The following is a 13,090-nucleotide window of genomic DNA, read 5'->3' as shown; positions in this document are numbered from 1 at the left end:
ATATGGTGATATCCGAACCTCCAAGTTGAATGAATACTTAATCTACTCTACTGAGTTCTCTCCTCTATGTTACAATATTTAAATGATTATTAAGTTTAATCTATTTCTTACCAGACTTCTTAGATTTTTTTAATGCATTAATCTCCTCTTTGTAAATATTTTCTGCCTTTTCTTGGGGTCTCTTTTTTGTAGATTTGACGCTGACAGTACCACTAGTCTTCACAGCTTTTTCTAATTCTGAGTTCGATGGATTCCATCCCTCGGCAGTATCCTCAATTGCGTATTTATCTAGGTTCAATGAATTAATCAACTCTTTTTGTTTTTCTTTCATAGCTTTTAATGCCTCCGTTCCAGCTTCTTCGTTTTCTTCATTTATTTGATCCAATGCAGCAGCAGCGTCAAACTCTGGCATATCGACGCTGTCCATTTGGACAGCTGTTTCATCAATTGGGACAGGCATGGTTTCTCCAATAGAAGTTCTCAATACCTCACGGAAGTAAGTGGAAAACTTCCTCATAATCTTAGAAAACATGGCAATGGTTTGGTTGGAGGGCAGGTTTAACTCTTTAGTGATGTCTGTGATGCTCTTATGTTGTAAACCAATGGCTAGTAAGATTGTGCGTTGAACACCTGAGAAGCTCATATTGTTGAGGTCAAATCTACCGCTAAAATAAAGCATAGCAAGTTTTGGCAGCATATCAACAATAACATGATAATCCAATAAGTTGTTCGAGTAACTGTCCAATCTTTTAAGATCGTAAGGAGAGAAAATATCGTCTAGTTGCTCCTTTGTAAGCTTTTTCTTTTGGAGCCTAGCACTATCTTGAGGATCGGCTAGATCTTCAACCTTGTTGGCACTTTCAATAATGTTCAAGGCTTGAACAGCTGTGAAGCTCTTGAATTCATACGATAAAAGGGACAGGAATCGTTTTTGGAAATCCTGGGCAAACTCAACTAACCACTTAGATTCACGCCCTTCTAGCACACTTAACATAACGCACGAATGTTCCCCCGTTAGTTCATTTGCCGTTTGACGCAGGTAAACCGGAACAAAGTTGTTGTTTTTCCAAAACTTATGTAAAGAATTTGTTAACCCATAAGAAACACCCAAATAATGCAAGTAGTGGGGAGGCTGTTCTGATAGTTTTAGTAACAATGGCGGTAAGGATTTAGCATCTCTTAATTTGATGTCATCTCTTAGCAAGTTGGACCTGCTCAGGTCACTATCCTTTACCCTCTTGATACTGTAGTCGCGTGGTTGAGTTTCTTCAGATAAATCAGTGAATTTTTGTTCAAAGTAATCTCTCAATAACTGCAGTGCACGAGAACCATATCCCATAGAGGAATAATCAGGGTTGGTTGCAATCCTGACGACACGAGCACCACTCAAACCAGCAAATTCTTCATCTTGGAATTGTTGAGATACTAACCACGGAATTAGATCACCACCTGCTCTCTGACCTCTAGAAAGGGAATTTCTGACCGATTCTTTAGATATTTCACCTTCTAATGCAACTTGAACCACAACCAATGGGTCGGGGATCCTGCCACCATCTTTAGGATCAATTGGTGGCAGCAAAACAAACAACTGGTGGGCGGGTGCGTCACTCATTAATTGTAAATCGTTTGGAGAATTTTTATAATGAGAAGCAACGTACAATGCCATCATTTTCTCCAAGAAATTTTCAGAAACAGGATGATATGAAAACAATGTATCTCTGTTTACTATGAATAAGTTACACTGAGATGGATGTGGAGTACCTCTAGCAGCAAATCTTGGGTTCTTGACTAAAGCAACATCCAAACACAAAAGCTTGTTTAGCCACTTCTCTATAGGATCACCTGGAGCGTATCTAATGGGTTCATCTAGAACAACTTCGCGCAAAGTGCGTCCGGTTAGTTTTGCATCTTGTCTCTTGCTATTACGTGATACAATCATGGTGTCAGAATTATTAGAAAGATTGGCAGTAGATTCCTGACGCAATTGTTGGATCAGTTTCAAAGACAAAGACCTACCCGTACCTTCGTAACCATTAATAGTCGAAGCCATGAATACTAAGTATGGTCCCAACAACTTCTTTACGACAGGTAAAGGAATTGCTGCTGCCTCATCAATTACCACAAGTTCGGCCTGTCCTAAAACGTGAGCATCATTGGGAACAATATACTGGATTGTCTGTCTATGCGCACGTTTAATGTCAACTCTGACAATTGCTTTATTAAAAGCAGGGTTTATAGATTGAATAATATCGTACTCGATATGTTCCTGATAACCCAAAGCATCAAACGCTTTGAAAATAAATTCAAAAAGAGTCTTCAAATTTTCTGGAGATGGGGATGTAACAAAAATATTTGAATAACCATGTGAGACAGCGGCAGCTATCGCAATACCCAGAGCTGCCGACTTACCTCTACCTCTTCCTGCAGTTAGAGCGACAGTAGAATTTAGAGTTTTCTCAGAAATAGCATCAATGAACGTCAGGATAGCCTGCGCCTGATTAACGGTTTTAGACAATGCCACTAAAGAGCCTGCAGGCTGAACATCTTCTAAAGATTCCTTAAGATCCTTCAATTCCTGCTGCTTGGGCGTCAACTCCTCATCTTCCGGTGGGGGCAGCGGCTTCACATTTTTACCTCCAGAAATTGGCAAAACGTTCAACTCATCGTCAATCACCAAACAGTTCTCATTGGACCCCAAAGACAAGATGAACCTCTCATTAAACCTAGCCACCACAGAATCATGAGCCTCCGTTCTATAACGTGCATGCACATCCATCGTCATAGTATACAACTGTTTCAGAGATGTCATCGACTTCAACAAAATCACAATAAGCCCCCCACCTTCAACCGTCTCAATCGTCCTGGCAAGCAAGTTAGGTGTCAACGCCTCAAAGTCCTGCAAGATACACATACCATACGTGTTACCGAGGATACTCTCGGTCTCCTTATAGTAGCAGTATCTGATCTTCTGGTTGGAAATAAACGTCTCAAACGGATCTTGTTCATTAGCCTCTCTTGTGCCCCTCTTGATCTCCTTTTTGATCTTCGTCTCCCGCTTCTTCCTATGAGAAGTAAACCCTTGCAACTTCTTCTTATACGCCCACAGAACAGACTTGTTCATCTTCAGGTCCGCACTCATCATCAGATAATGCAAATTGGGCAGCTGGTTGCGGGCCCTATCACCAACAATAATGAAAAATGACCTCTGCTTGCTCTGCACCCCATTGCGAATCAAACCCGGTATACGTGAGTCGATAGCCTTCTTCGCCATAATCTTCCAAACCTCTATTGAAATACGATTTAACCCACGAATGAAGATTTCAACGTATATCTCTAATCATACACATCCATCACATCTTTTTTTTATTATTAACTACTGCAAGCTCATCTCATCGATTTCTTAAAATTTTTCAAAACCATCTACAACAAAAAAGAAACGACTACCACAATCACCGAGTACGAAACAGCACAGCAACCAACACCCATGCAGCGCGCAGATCTCATTTACGCGCTCGCAAATGCACACAAAAGCCAAAAGCCCCTGAACCACAAGCCAAGCACAGGCCTGCGACTAGCACGGACCCAGCAGAACGGCCCGTCGTGCCATTGTCACCCTCCCCTGCTGCCACCCCAGTGCAGCGTTGGGGCGGATTACGTCACCAAACGTCTGGTCCGCTTACATAACCACTTCCCCCCGACTTCGTGAGAAATGACCACAACGGTCACGCCAAAGCGGCAATCCAAACAATAGATCGCCGTGCGATGGCTTTCCGATGATGTTGGCGGTGACTTCGGCGGTTAATTGATGCGAGAGAACAATCAAAGGCCGTAGTTTTAGAAACTAGAGTTTTTAGTAAACCACAATAACGGACAAAATTCAGAAGTTTAAGAACTTTTACACAAACTCTCTCCTTTGTACAAATGAATAATACCACAAAAAAATAGGTGATCAAAGGATGGAAGGTAGACCAAGTATATCCACTGAAAACAATGAGAAAAGCCAAGAGATACAGACGTTCCAAAATGAGGATGGGACTGTGAGTAGTTACTTTGATAAGAGAAAGGTGAGGATTGCACCTCGGTCTACGTTACAGTTTAAAATCGGGCCATCTTTTACACCGAAAGTTGAATATAATGCAGTGAAGGATGTGCGGACGGGGAAGAAGGTTGAGTTTGAGATAAAGCCGAGGATAGATCGTGGGTTTGATTTCATTGAGAATGAGTGGATTGGGTACAAGAGGAATTATTTTACTGTTGTTAGTGCTTTTGATACGCCGAATATGACGCTAGAGCAGTTTCTTCAGGGCAGTTATGAAGTACGGCCTGAAAATAGTCATAGTCGGTTGAAGGTGCGGTATTTTGCGGTTAAGCTTGTGGCCAAGTGTATTGAGGATCAGTCACAGATTAATTTGGTGCAGCATACTGCGAAGCGGGATAAAGGGCCGCAGTTTGCGCCACCGATTCATCCGTTGGTGCCAGCTCCGTTGCCTAATCACCAGATGATTAGGGAGGCGTCGAATGTGCGGAACGAATCGAAGATGAAGAAGTTTGACCATGATTTTTTCCTTCACCGGGATCGCATTCTGCAAGATTTTGATGATGGGTGTATTATCTATACGTATCCGAATGATACGATTAAGAAGGTTGCGAGGTATGAAAGGATTCAGTTTGCATCTTCGATTACTGTTAAAAAGCCCACACAGCAAAGCAAGCATTTTGTTTTGCAGTTGGTTTTGGGTTGTTGTATTGATGGGAACCATATGAATAGGGACAGCAACAGCGAATATTACAATTTGGATACATATGATCAAGACGCAGATACCACATTCATTCCCATCCTGATGAAACAAACTCCTGCGTTGATCATAAGAGGTCGCTCACCTTCGAACTACCCGCAGCAGATCAAAACATTATCGACGAAGGAGGAGACGATTATTGCGGAAACGAGCAGCAGTAATATTATCGTAGAGCCAAAATTCTGCAAGAGAGGTAGAAAGAAAAAGGAATATGCAGAAGAAGAAGACGACGACGACGACGACGACGAACCCATTATAAGCGAGCGGTGCAACAACAAAAGGGAGAAAAAATCTGACAGGAATAGCAAGCCAATAGAAAACCCAGAGGCCCACCTGACCTACATCGAGGGTGTCAAGAGAAAGATCGTGCCACTAGTCCTGCAGAGTTCCTTGACAGCTAGAGACTTGGAACTATTACCCAAGACCTCCATGTTGTCTGCTCTTCATAACAGCCTAGAAGCGGATACAACACCATCGTTCCATCTATCACCTCTGAACGATTACGACGTAGAACTCCTGTCAATCCAGTACGATCCTTTCAATCTAGAAAACCACCATCCATACGACCAACAACCATTAACGGAAGGCATTCTTTTGGGCCCCCTAGAGAGCAGAAAACGAAAGTTGTCAAACAAATCCAGTATTTCCCTTCTTTCAGAAACGAAGCTGAAAATCTCAAAAAAGAATTCTACCATGGTAGCAACTACCACGGCAGCTTCAAACTCCAGTGCCAGCAGCGTCAGTTTTTCCACCTTCCACAGTTTCGCACCCATATCGCGGGAATACCAACACCATAGCGCCACGGTCACAAACAACTTCCTCATTAAACACATATCTCCTTCTCAACAGGCCCAGGGAAACAATGATATTCCAAGATCAACCCCGCATGTTAACAACCCAATGGATATCTCCTTCTGTTTAAATATCGAAGAGTCCCCAACATCCAGGCAAAGGCCGTACTCTAGCAAGAGAGGAATTGTAACTGCAGGAGGTAACAGCAAGCCGTCAGAGCTATTGAATTCTAGTGATTTGCTTGATGAACCAAGCTTCTTTCGCCATTAGTTTTTCGTTTCTCGTTTCTCGTTTTTTCATTCATTTTATTCCCCTGTCTAAAAAGCCCTATAAAAGCCTCAAAAAAAGTCTCACTTTTAAAAAGTTTAAAATTTAAAAGTTCGCCAAAATTTAAGCGATGTATCTTCTAAAAACATAAACGTCAGTGCGAATTCTGTGGATCGAACACAGGACCTCCAGATTACAAGTTATCCAAGGTTGACTTCAGTCTGGCGCTCTCCCAACTGAGCTAAATCCGCCAGTGTTTGCGAGTGTTGGCAAGGAGCTGATTCAGATTTGCAAGTAGTAGCCATTTGATCACATGCCGTAAAATCAAAAGAGCATCCCGATAGTTATGATAGTCAGGCTAAGGAGCATGTTGATAGTCACGATAACAAGACAAAGAAGCAGCGAATCAGAGTCGTTAGGAGACTATGAAGATGATAACCATTGTATAACAGCGAATCAGAGTTGTTAGAAGTGTCAAGATAACCACTGAGCTGTTATCGGCTAGAATCTGCATAGCAAGTAAGCAAGAGAGCTTAAGTAGGACAACAGAAACTATATAAGAAGACCCAAACTAGCTAGATTAGATTAGATATAGGTCCAGCTAGATCCCCAGAGGGTAGTTGAGCCAGATTAGAGACTATATAAACAGTAACTGATCATCAACCTAAGTATTAGTTGGCACGTGACGAGAAGTTCAAGCTAGCACGTGACCCCAACTAGTGGCCCTCGACATTTATTTTTGAAGTATTTTTATTATGATTAAGATCTGTTTCTTTTTCATTGTATTTTATTTTTACTATAATGATCGTATCCCATCAGATCTCAATTATATAGATATATGTACTTCAATAGCCATGGTGTGAACACTGCTTATATATTTGATTTAATTAAAATTCCTTTTGTATTTCACTGTCGTTTTTTTGTTATAATGATATCTGGATTTTGAAAATTACATTTCTGCCAGTCTGCTGGTAGAAATGGTTTGTCTTGGGAAAATTCAATCCAATAAATATTCTTTTAATTTTGCAGTAGATATAATCAATTTCTGCGTCAGAATGAACCAGAATGATTTTTCATACACGAATGTGTATGTGTGTATGTATATATGTATGTATACCTCAGTCATGGCAAGGTGTAGCTTGTAATGACTGTAAACGTCAACGTCGACTTATGCGATGACACAAATCGAGTTAATATTAAAAAACATATAGTAGTCAAAAGTGGACCTCATGAGCATGTTCGAGCAAGAAAAGCAGAGGCAGCAGAAATAGGTATATTATGACAGAAGAAGTGAGAGAACCCCCCACTATCACTGCTTTTGGTTCGGTTCGAACTGTGGATACGGTTAATTCGGGACATTATAGGCTATCAAGAAAGACGTCTCTTCATTATCAGGACATTAAAATTAAAATTAAATCGACTAGAAATAAATTATTTAAACATGACCAGAATCAACAGATTATTAGCACCACCACGCCGGTAAATTCTCCACCCCCTCCGGAGGATAGTAGTGCTGCAAAAGCTATTAGTGTTCCAAAGGTTAGTATTAATCCTCCAAAAGTCAACGAGAAAGGGGACAATGTTATTATACTAGGATCTACGGGGCTAACTGGTTCTCAGGTTTTGAAGGGATGCATGGCTCCATGGACCAGTGGGGTCTTGTATGATCTGAAGTTGACCAAGAATATCTGGTGTTTCAATAGAAGACTTAAAACTGTCGACTTTAGCATATCGAAGTTACCACCAACATGGACGGCTGTGGTAAATTATGGGGGAGAGCCACATATTATTAGGAAATATGACCTTAAAATAAAGCAGCATATCACTGAAATTGGTAAATTGGACGGCCTAGAATTTCAATGGGATCAGTTTGATTGGGAATTGAAATTGCCCACTGATGAAGTGAAGAATGTCACCGTAAATGTTTTTCAGATCATTCAAAATGATTCAAAGAAGTGGGATAAAACATTCTCAGAACTATTCACAGGAAATCGCAAGCCCCTTAATGACCGTATCGAAGTGTATTTGCCATCAATAGATCAGGTCGAGACTTTAATATCTACCCTTGGGTCAAGTTCTTGGGAGTCACGCAAAATGAAAACTCCACGATCCTTTGTGGACTACACTTTAAACATGGATATGGCCAAGGTTTTCGCACCAGACCAAAAAAAGAGTTTGATAAAACATATGGTGATTGTAACAAGTTTCAACAATTTAGCATTAGGAGTTTTAAGCCCTTATTTTAGGACAAAGCAGAAATTAGAAAACGATTTAACATATGACGTTCCGGGATTAACGCACTTAACAATTCTAAGACCCGGTCCACTAATTGGTCAGCACGGGAAACAAATAATATTAGCACCACAGTTGCCAGTGGGAAGTGGAGTCCTCTACAAGTGCTACGCGTGGAAGAGGTCGCTTCTTAAAGCAAAACTTCACTGGCTTTCTCAAGTGAAAGATGTGGGCCCATCAAAAAAAGTCACCGAGTTGATTGCCAAAGCAACTTACCATCTACCAGGCAATTGGATAGTAGGCTATTCCATCCCCTCTTCAAAAGTCGCTCGAATAGCGGCAAAAGAAGCCATGACTAAACGTAACTTAGCTCGCAATGACTCTGATGCCTTGGTTGTTGAAGTTACACTTTGGTCCAGCCAGGAAATGGATCGCGCCCTATCAGGATCTGTAGCCTTGTGAAGAAATACATATTAATGTCGAGCTTTTTTGTATAACCATACGTATATATTTATTGATACAGCTTCAAGATCTAACTTAATCTCAAAGCAATGGCTGAGTTGAGTGATCTGAAGCAAGATATTGATGCACTTACCAAGGAAAGTATGTATACTCATATTTTTACATTTGTTCAATAAGCTCTTCTGTCCAGCGTACTAAAAATTCTTTTTAAAACCAGTTACATCTATCGAAGAACAATTGACATCCATCGATATAAAAATAAAGGAAAGCAAAAATAAGCCTAGAGATGTGTCTATTGGTACTAATACTAAATTAAACCATCTACTGGAGGGTAGCGGTTCTTCTTTGTGGGTGGAACATCCAGATCTCAAGCAATACATCTTATCCGAGGATATAAACAAGAACGCTGGCAAAGACAATGACAGTTCCAGGTCGTCTTCACCTTTGAAACTTACTGGTCCGTCTTCGCCAAACAGACGACGAAATTTACCTCGTAATATTCCGGAACATGATTGGGTATTGCAGATGCAGCATGATGTTGAACACCGGATGTTTGATCCAACCATCGCTTCGTTTTTCGATACTGAGATTGTTCGATCTCCTAGTAAACGGAATAAGCTGATGAAGTCTTCTGCGACGTCTATTCGACCGGATAACGAGTTGGAGAAGTTTGTTGAGATCGAAAATTGTTATAGAATGTCAGGAATAACGTTTTTCCCTCTAGTAGACCCGGGGAAGCTTGCTAGTAATACCCATCACGATAGCACTTCTCTAGTGGCTGAACTGTTGGGAATCAGATTGGAAGTATTTAACGAAACAACGTTGAAATACGAGCCTCCTTACTATATAATACTGAAGCGGCGTCCCAAAGCAAATCAAATTTGGGATCTATACAAGCACACCATCCCCAAGGTGATTGATATTGAACAAATCTGGTCTACTACTGGCCATGGAATAATTTCAATGGACAAAGAAGTGTATATTTTTGCTAAAAAATGTTATATGGAGTTACTTGCAATTCATTACAGATTGCAATTTATTTGCAATTTAGATCCCCAATTGTTTGAGAACATCAAAGTAGACTCATACGCTGTCATGTTGTCATTCCAGCTCACTGGCGAAGAGATAATAACAGTGGTTGCACAACTTCGGGATCGATCCATTATCGACTGTGATATTGATATAGAAAGGCATAATGAGTGGAGTAAAATAATACTGGGTCCTCTGGTTGATTTACCCGATAAAATCCTTATACTACAGGGCTCAGTATAAGATCCTTTGTAACTTCGGATAATAAGGAATTATCGCATACATCACAACAGGACACACATACCCTAATATCAAACCTAGCACCTTTTCTAGAAGTGTGTGATAAAATAACGCTGTTACCCACAAAATAAATATCCATGTCACTAGAGCGAGCAAAATCATATATTTAATCCAGATAAGGCGTTTCCTCAGACGTATTTCGTTAGCACTCAAATATTGCTCCAAACTAAATAATTCACACCATAGTATCAAACTAAGATTTGTCACAAAGCAAAAATGACCACTAATATCAAACCCCCCTACCCATTTCCCATGTAATCTGTAGCATTCCATAGAACTTTTCGTGTCGCTCACAGTACACCTTCCCCCAGTCCATATAAATACATGGTCAATCAACCAAAAAATTCTATCGAGAAGAACCATCTTCAATGCTAACTTCACAATAAACTGCTTGACCAAACATAAGAATATTGTGTACCGTTCTCTTGAACTAGACCCTGGAACCGAACCACCAAGTGGCAAAGAGTCAGATTCTTTGGTTCTAATGTAACACTGAACGCCTGCCATCAATATATATAGCACCAACCAAACGTTATTTCCATTAATTACAAATAAATAGTTCACCATATTTCCCTCAGTTAATAAATACCAACTTTTCCTGACACTCTCAAGCCTTTCACTTCCAGCTAAAAGCCTCATGACGGCTCCACCAAAAACTAAGCTGGGATACACTAGTATGTACCGCTGGTTAACTATAAAACTATTCATGTTGCTACTAATTTTTTCAAACATTGTAGTATTGGGGGATTATGTTTTTAATCACCATGTCAATTTAATAACTTTTAAGTGTTAAATCACTTCGGTGAATTCCCTGCGTCATTATCATGATCTAGTTTTCATCTATGGGCAACTTTTAGGTCAACTTCAATATTAATTTGGAAACCGAAAAAAGATCCCTAGACCGGTAAAACCCTCTTTTCAGCATTCTAACTTGGTCGCATATTAAGGTGTTATTGAAGGTTCGATATAGATGGGGATGGTTGAGTTATATTCAGACTACTTGGGACTTCCTTCGACAGACCCATCTCGGTGGAGGCTGAATTGTACTTCTCTGGGTGAAACGTCATGGAAATATATCAGTGAGGCGGACTCCAAGAAGATTCCACAGTGTAACTGTACAAAATGGTTGCTAAATGCGGATAATTTTTCGACACCTGAGCCAGATGTTGGGAATGGTGATGCCAACTTCAAGGCTTACAACGCTGCTTACAATGGTGCTAGTTTTTTGAAGCTTTTACAAAACCAAGATTCAGGGACGTTTCCTAACCAGTATAAAGGACCTATGTTTATGACTATATGTTATGTTGGTTCTATGTATGTTGGACGGAAGGAGATCCCAGAGTGTGAGAAGATTGAGATAATAAGATATATTGTTAACACTGCCCATCCAGTTGATGGTGGGTGGGGGTTACATACTACGGGCAAATCGACTGTTTTTGGCACTGTGTTAAATTATATCGTTTTACGGTTGCTGGGAATGTCCAAGGATCATGTTGTGTGCAGAAGGGCCAGATCTACGTTGCATAGATTGGGGGGGGCGATTGGTGCTCCTCATTGGGGAAAGATCTGGTTATCAATTCTTAATCTGTACAAGTGGGAAGGTGTCAACCCAGCTCCAGCAGAGTTCTGGACACTACCTTACATTGTTCCAATACATCCTGCCCGCTGGTGGATTCATACTAGGGCGATATACCTTCCAATGAGCTATTTATGTGGTATTTCTTACGCTTGCGAATTAACTCCTTTGCTTCAGGAAATTAGAAATGAGATTTATACCACAAATTTCGATGAAATTCAATTTTCGAAGCACAGAAATACTGTATGCCAAGTGGATTTATACTTTCCACACTCAACGATATTAAATGTGATAAATTCTGCGATTGTATGGTATCAAAATTATCTGAGACCCGATTGGCTTGTAAAATATAGCAATAAGAAGGTTTATGAATTGATTCGGAAGGAGATTGTGAACACTGAGTACTTGTGCGTTGCGCCAGTGAGCGCTGCATTCTGTTCAATTGTTACCTGTATAGAAGAGGGCGCTGATTCTCCTGAGTTTGAAAGATTAATGGAAGCATTTGCAGGAAATGTGTTCCATGGTCCACAAGGTATGACTGTTATGGGGACCAACGGTTCTCAGGTTTGGGACTGTTCTTTTTTTGTGCAGTATTTGTTTATGGCTAATCTTGCTGAACTACCAGAATTTCAAGATGCTGTTACTAATGCCTATAAGTTCTTATGTCGTTCTCAGTTTACACATGAATGTGTTTCTGGCAGTTATAGGGATAAGCGTGTTGGTGGTTGGCCATTTTCCACAAAAACCCAAGGATATACAGTGTCTGATTGTACAGCTGAAGCATTAAAGGCGGTTATAATGGTAAAGCGCTCCCCTGTTTTTGCTGCTATCCATGATGAAATATCGGAAGAAGCATTACAAAAGGCCATTGATGTCTTGTTGAGCTTGCAGAATGTTGGCTCAATTGAATATGGCTCCTTTGCAACATACGAAAAAATTAGGGCTCCCTTAATAATGGAGAAGTTGAACCCGGCTGAAGTGTTTGAGAATATTATGGTTGAATATCCCTATGTTGAGTGCACGGATTCTTGTATTTTAGGTTTGACTTATTTCAGTGAGTATTATGACTATCGTAAGGATGATATTGATCATTCGGTGAAAATTGCTGCAGATTACATTAAAAAGGTTCAAGGCAAGGACGGATCGTGGTACGGTTGTTGGGGTATCTGTTATACCTATGCAGGTATGTTTGCACTAGAGGCATTATATACTATTGGAGAGAACTATGAAAACTCTGAGGTGGTTCGTAGAGGTTGTGATTTCTTAGTTAAAAAGCAATTATCTGATGGCGGATGGAGTGAATCAATCAAGTCCGCAGAGTTAATGTGCTATATAAATGATGATAAAGGTTCTCTTGTTGTCCCGACTTCATGGGCTCTAATAGGCCTGTTGCTAGCGGACTATCCGGATAAAGAAGTAATTGACCGTGGTATCCAATTACTTAAATCCCGGCAATTAAGGTCTGGAGAATGGAAATTCGAACAAATTGAAGGTATTTTCAACCACTCATGTGCCATCGAATACCCTACATATCGTTTCCTATTCCCTATTAAGGCTTTAGGAATTTATGCAAAAAAATATGGTAAGAGAGCTATATAAATTAATTTTTTGTTAACTCATCTAATGATTTATTACA

At 40.3% G+C, this 13,090-nt stretch overlaps 6 protein-coding genes and 1 non-coding gene across 7 annotated transcripts, besides 1 other annotated feature; 4 read left to right on the top strand and 3 right to left on the bottom strand.

The window, feature by feature from the left end:
* Positions 1-100: 100 nt before the first annotated feature.
* On the bottom strand, positions 101-3,271 carry KRE33 (ribosome biosynthesis protein KRE33; the record flags this gene model as incomplete). Its single annotated transcript, XM_003648242.1, has 1 exon — positions 101-3,271. One exon carries the CDS (start codon positions 3,269-3,271, stop codon positions 101-103), a length of 3,171 nt encoding a protein of 1,056 aa, XP_003648290.1.
* A 685-nt stretch (positions 3,272-3,956) lies between these two features.
* On the top strand, positions 3,957-5,858 carry NDT80 (transcription factor NDT80; the record flags this gene model as incomplete). The annotated part of the gene is made up of 1 exon (XM_003648241.1): positions 3,957-5,858. The coding sequence occupies one exon, from the start codon at positions 3,957-3,959 to the stop codon at positions 5,856-5,858; it is 1,902 nt and encodes a 633-aa protein (XP_003648289.1).
* Positions 5,859-6,013: 155 nt separating this feature from the next.
* Positions 6,014-6,106, bottom strand: Ecym_8186. The gene is made up of 2 exons: positions 6,070-6,106; positions 6,014-6,049 (listed from the first exon to the last, which is right to left on the bottom strand). It is a non-coding gene; the product is annotated as a tRNA-Phe (tRNA).
* Positions 6,107-6,304: 198 nt separating this feature from the next.
* Positions 6,305-6,590: a sequence feature (solo LTR-fragment).
* Positions 6,591-7,133: 543 nt separating this feature from the next.
* HIM1 (Him1p) lies at positions 7,134-8,549 on the top strand (the record flags this gene model as incomplete). Its single annotated transcript, XM_003648240.1, has 1 exon — positions 7,134-8,549. The coding sequence occupies one exon, from the start codon at positions 7,134-7,136 to the stop codon at positions 8,547-8,549; it is 1,416 nt and encodes a 471-aa protein (XP_003648288.1).
* A 525-nt stretch (positions 8,550-9,074) lies between these two features.
* MCM21 (Mcm21p) lies at positions 9,075-9,821 on the top strand (the record flags this gene model as incomplete). Its single annotated transcript, XM_003648239.1, has 1 exon — positions 9,075-9,821. One exon carries the CDS (start codon positions 9,075-9,077, stop codon positions 9,819-9,821), a length of 747 nt encoding a protein of 248 aa, XP_003648287.1.
* YFT2 (Yft2p) lies at positions 9,813-10,610 on the bottom strand (the record flags this gene model as incomplete). The annotated part of the gene is made up of 1 exon (XM_003648238.1): positions 9,813-10,610. One exon carries the CDS (start codon positions 10,608-10,610, stop codon positions 9,813-9,815), a length of 798 nt encoding a protein of 265 aa, XP_003648286.1.
* A 244-nt stretch (positions 10,611-10,854) lies between these two features.
* On the top strand, positions 10,855-13,053 carry ERG7 (lanosterol synthase ERG7; the record flags this gene model as incomplete). The annotated part of the gene is made up of 1 exon (XM_003648237.1): positions 10,855-13,053. One exon carries the CDS (start codon positions 10,855-10,857, stop codon positions 13,051-13,053), a length of 2,199 nt encoding a protein of 732 aa, XP_003648285.1.
* Positions 13,054-13,090: the final 37 nt, after the last annotated feature.

This window comes from Eremothecium cymbalariae, chromosome 8 (assembly GCF_000235365.1).
Source record: "Eremothecium cymbalariae DBVPG#7215 chromosome 8, complete sequence".
Classification (NCBI taxonomy): Eukaryota; Fungi; Ascomycota; class Saccharomycetes; order Saccharomycetales; family Saccharomycetaceae; genus Eremothecium; species Eremothecium cymbalariae.
Note: the sequence above shows the minus strand (reverse complement) of the source record. Positions and strands in the feature narration are given on the sequence as shown.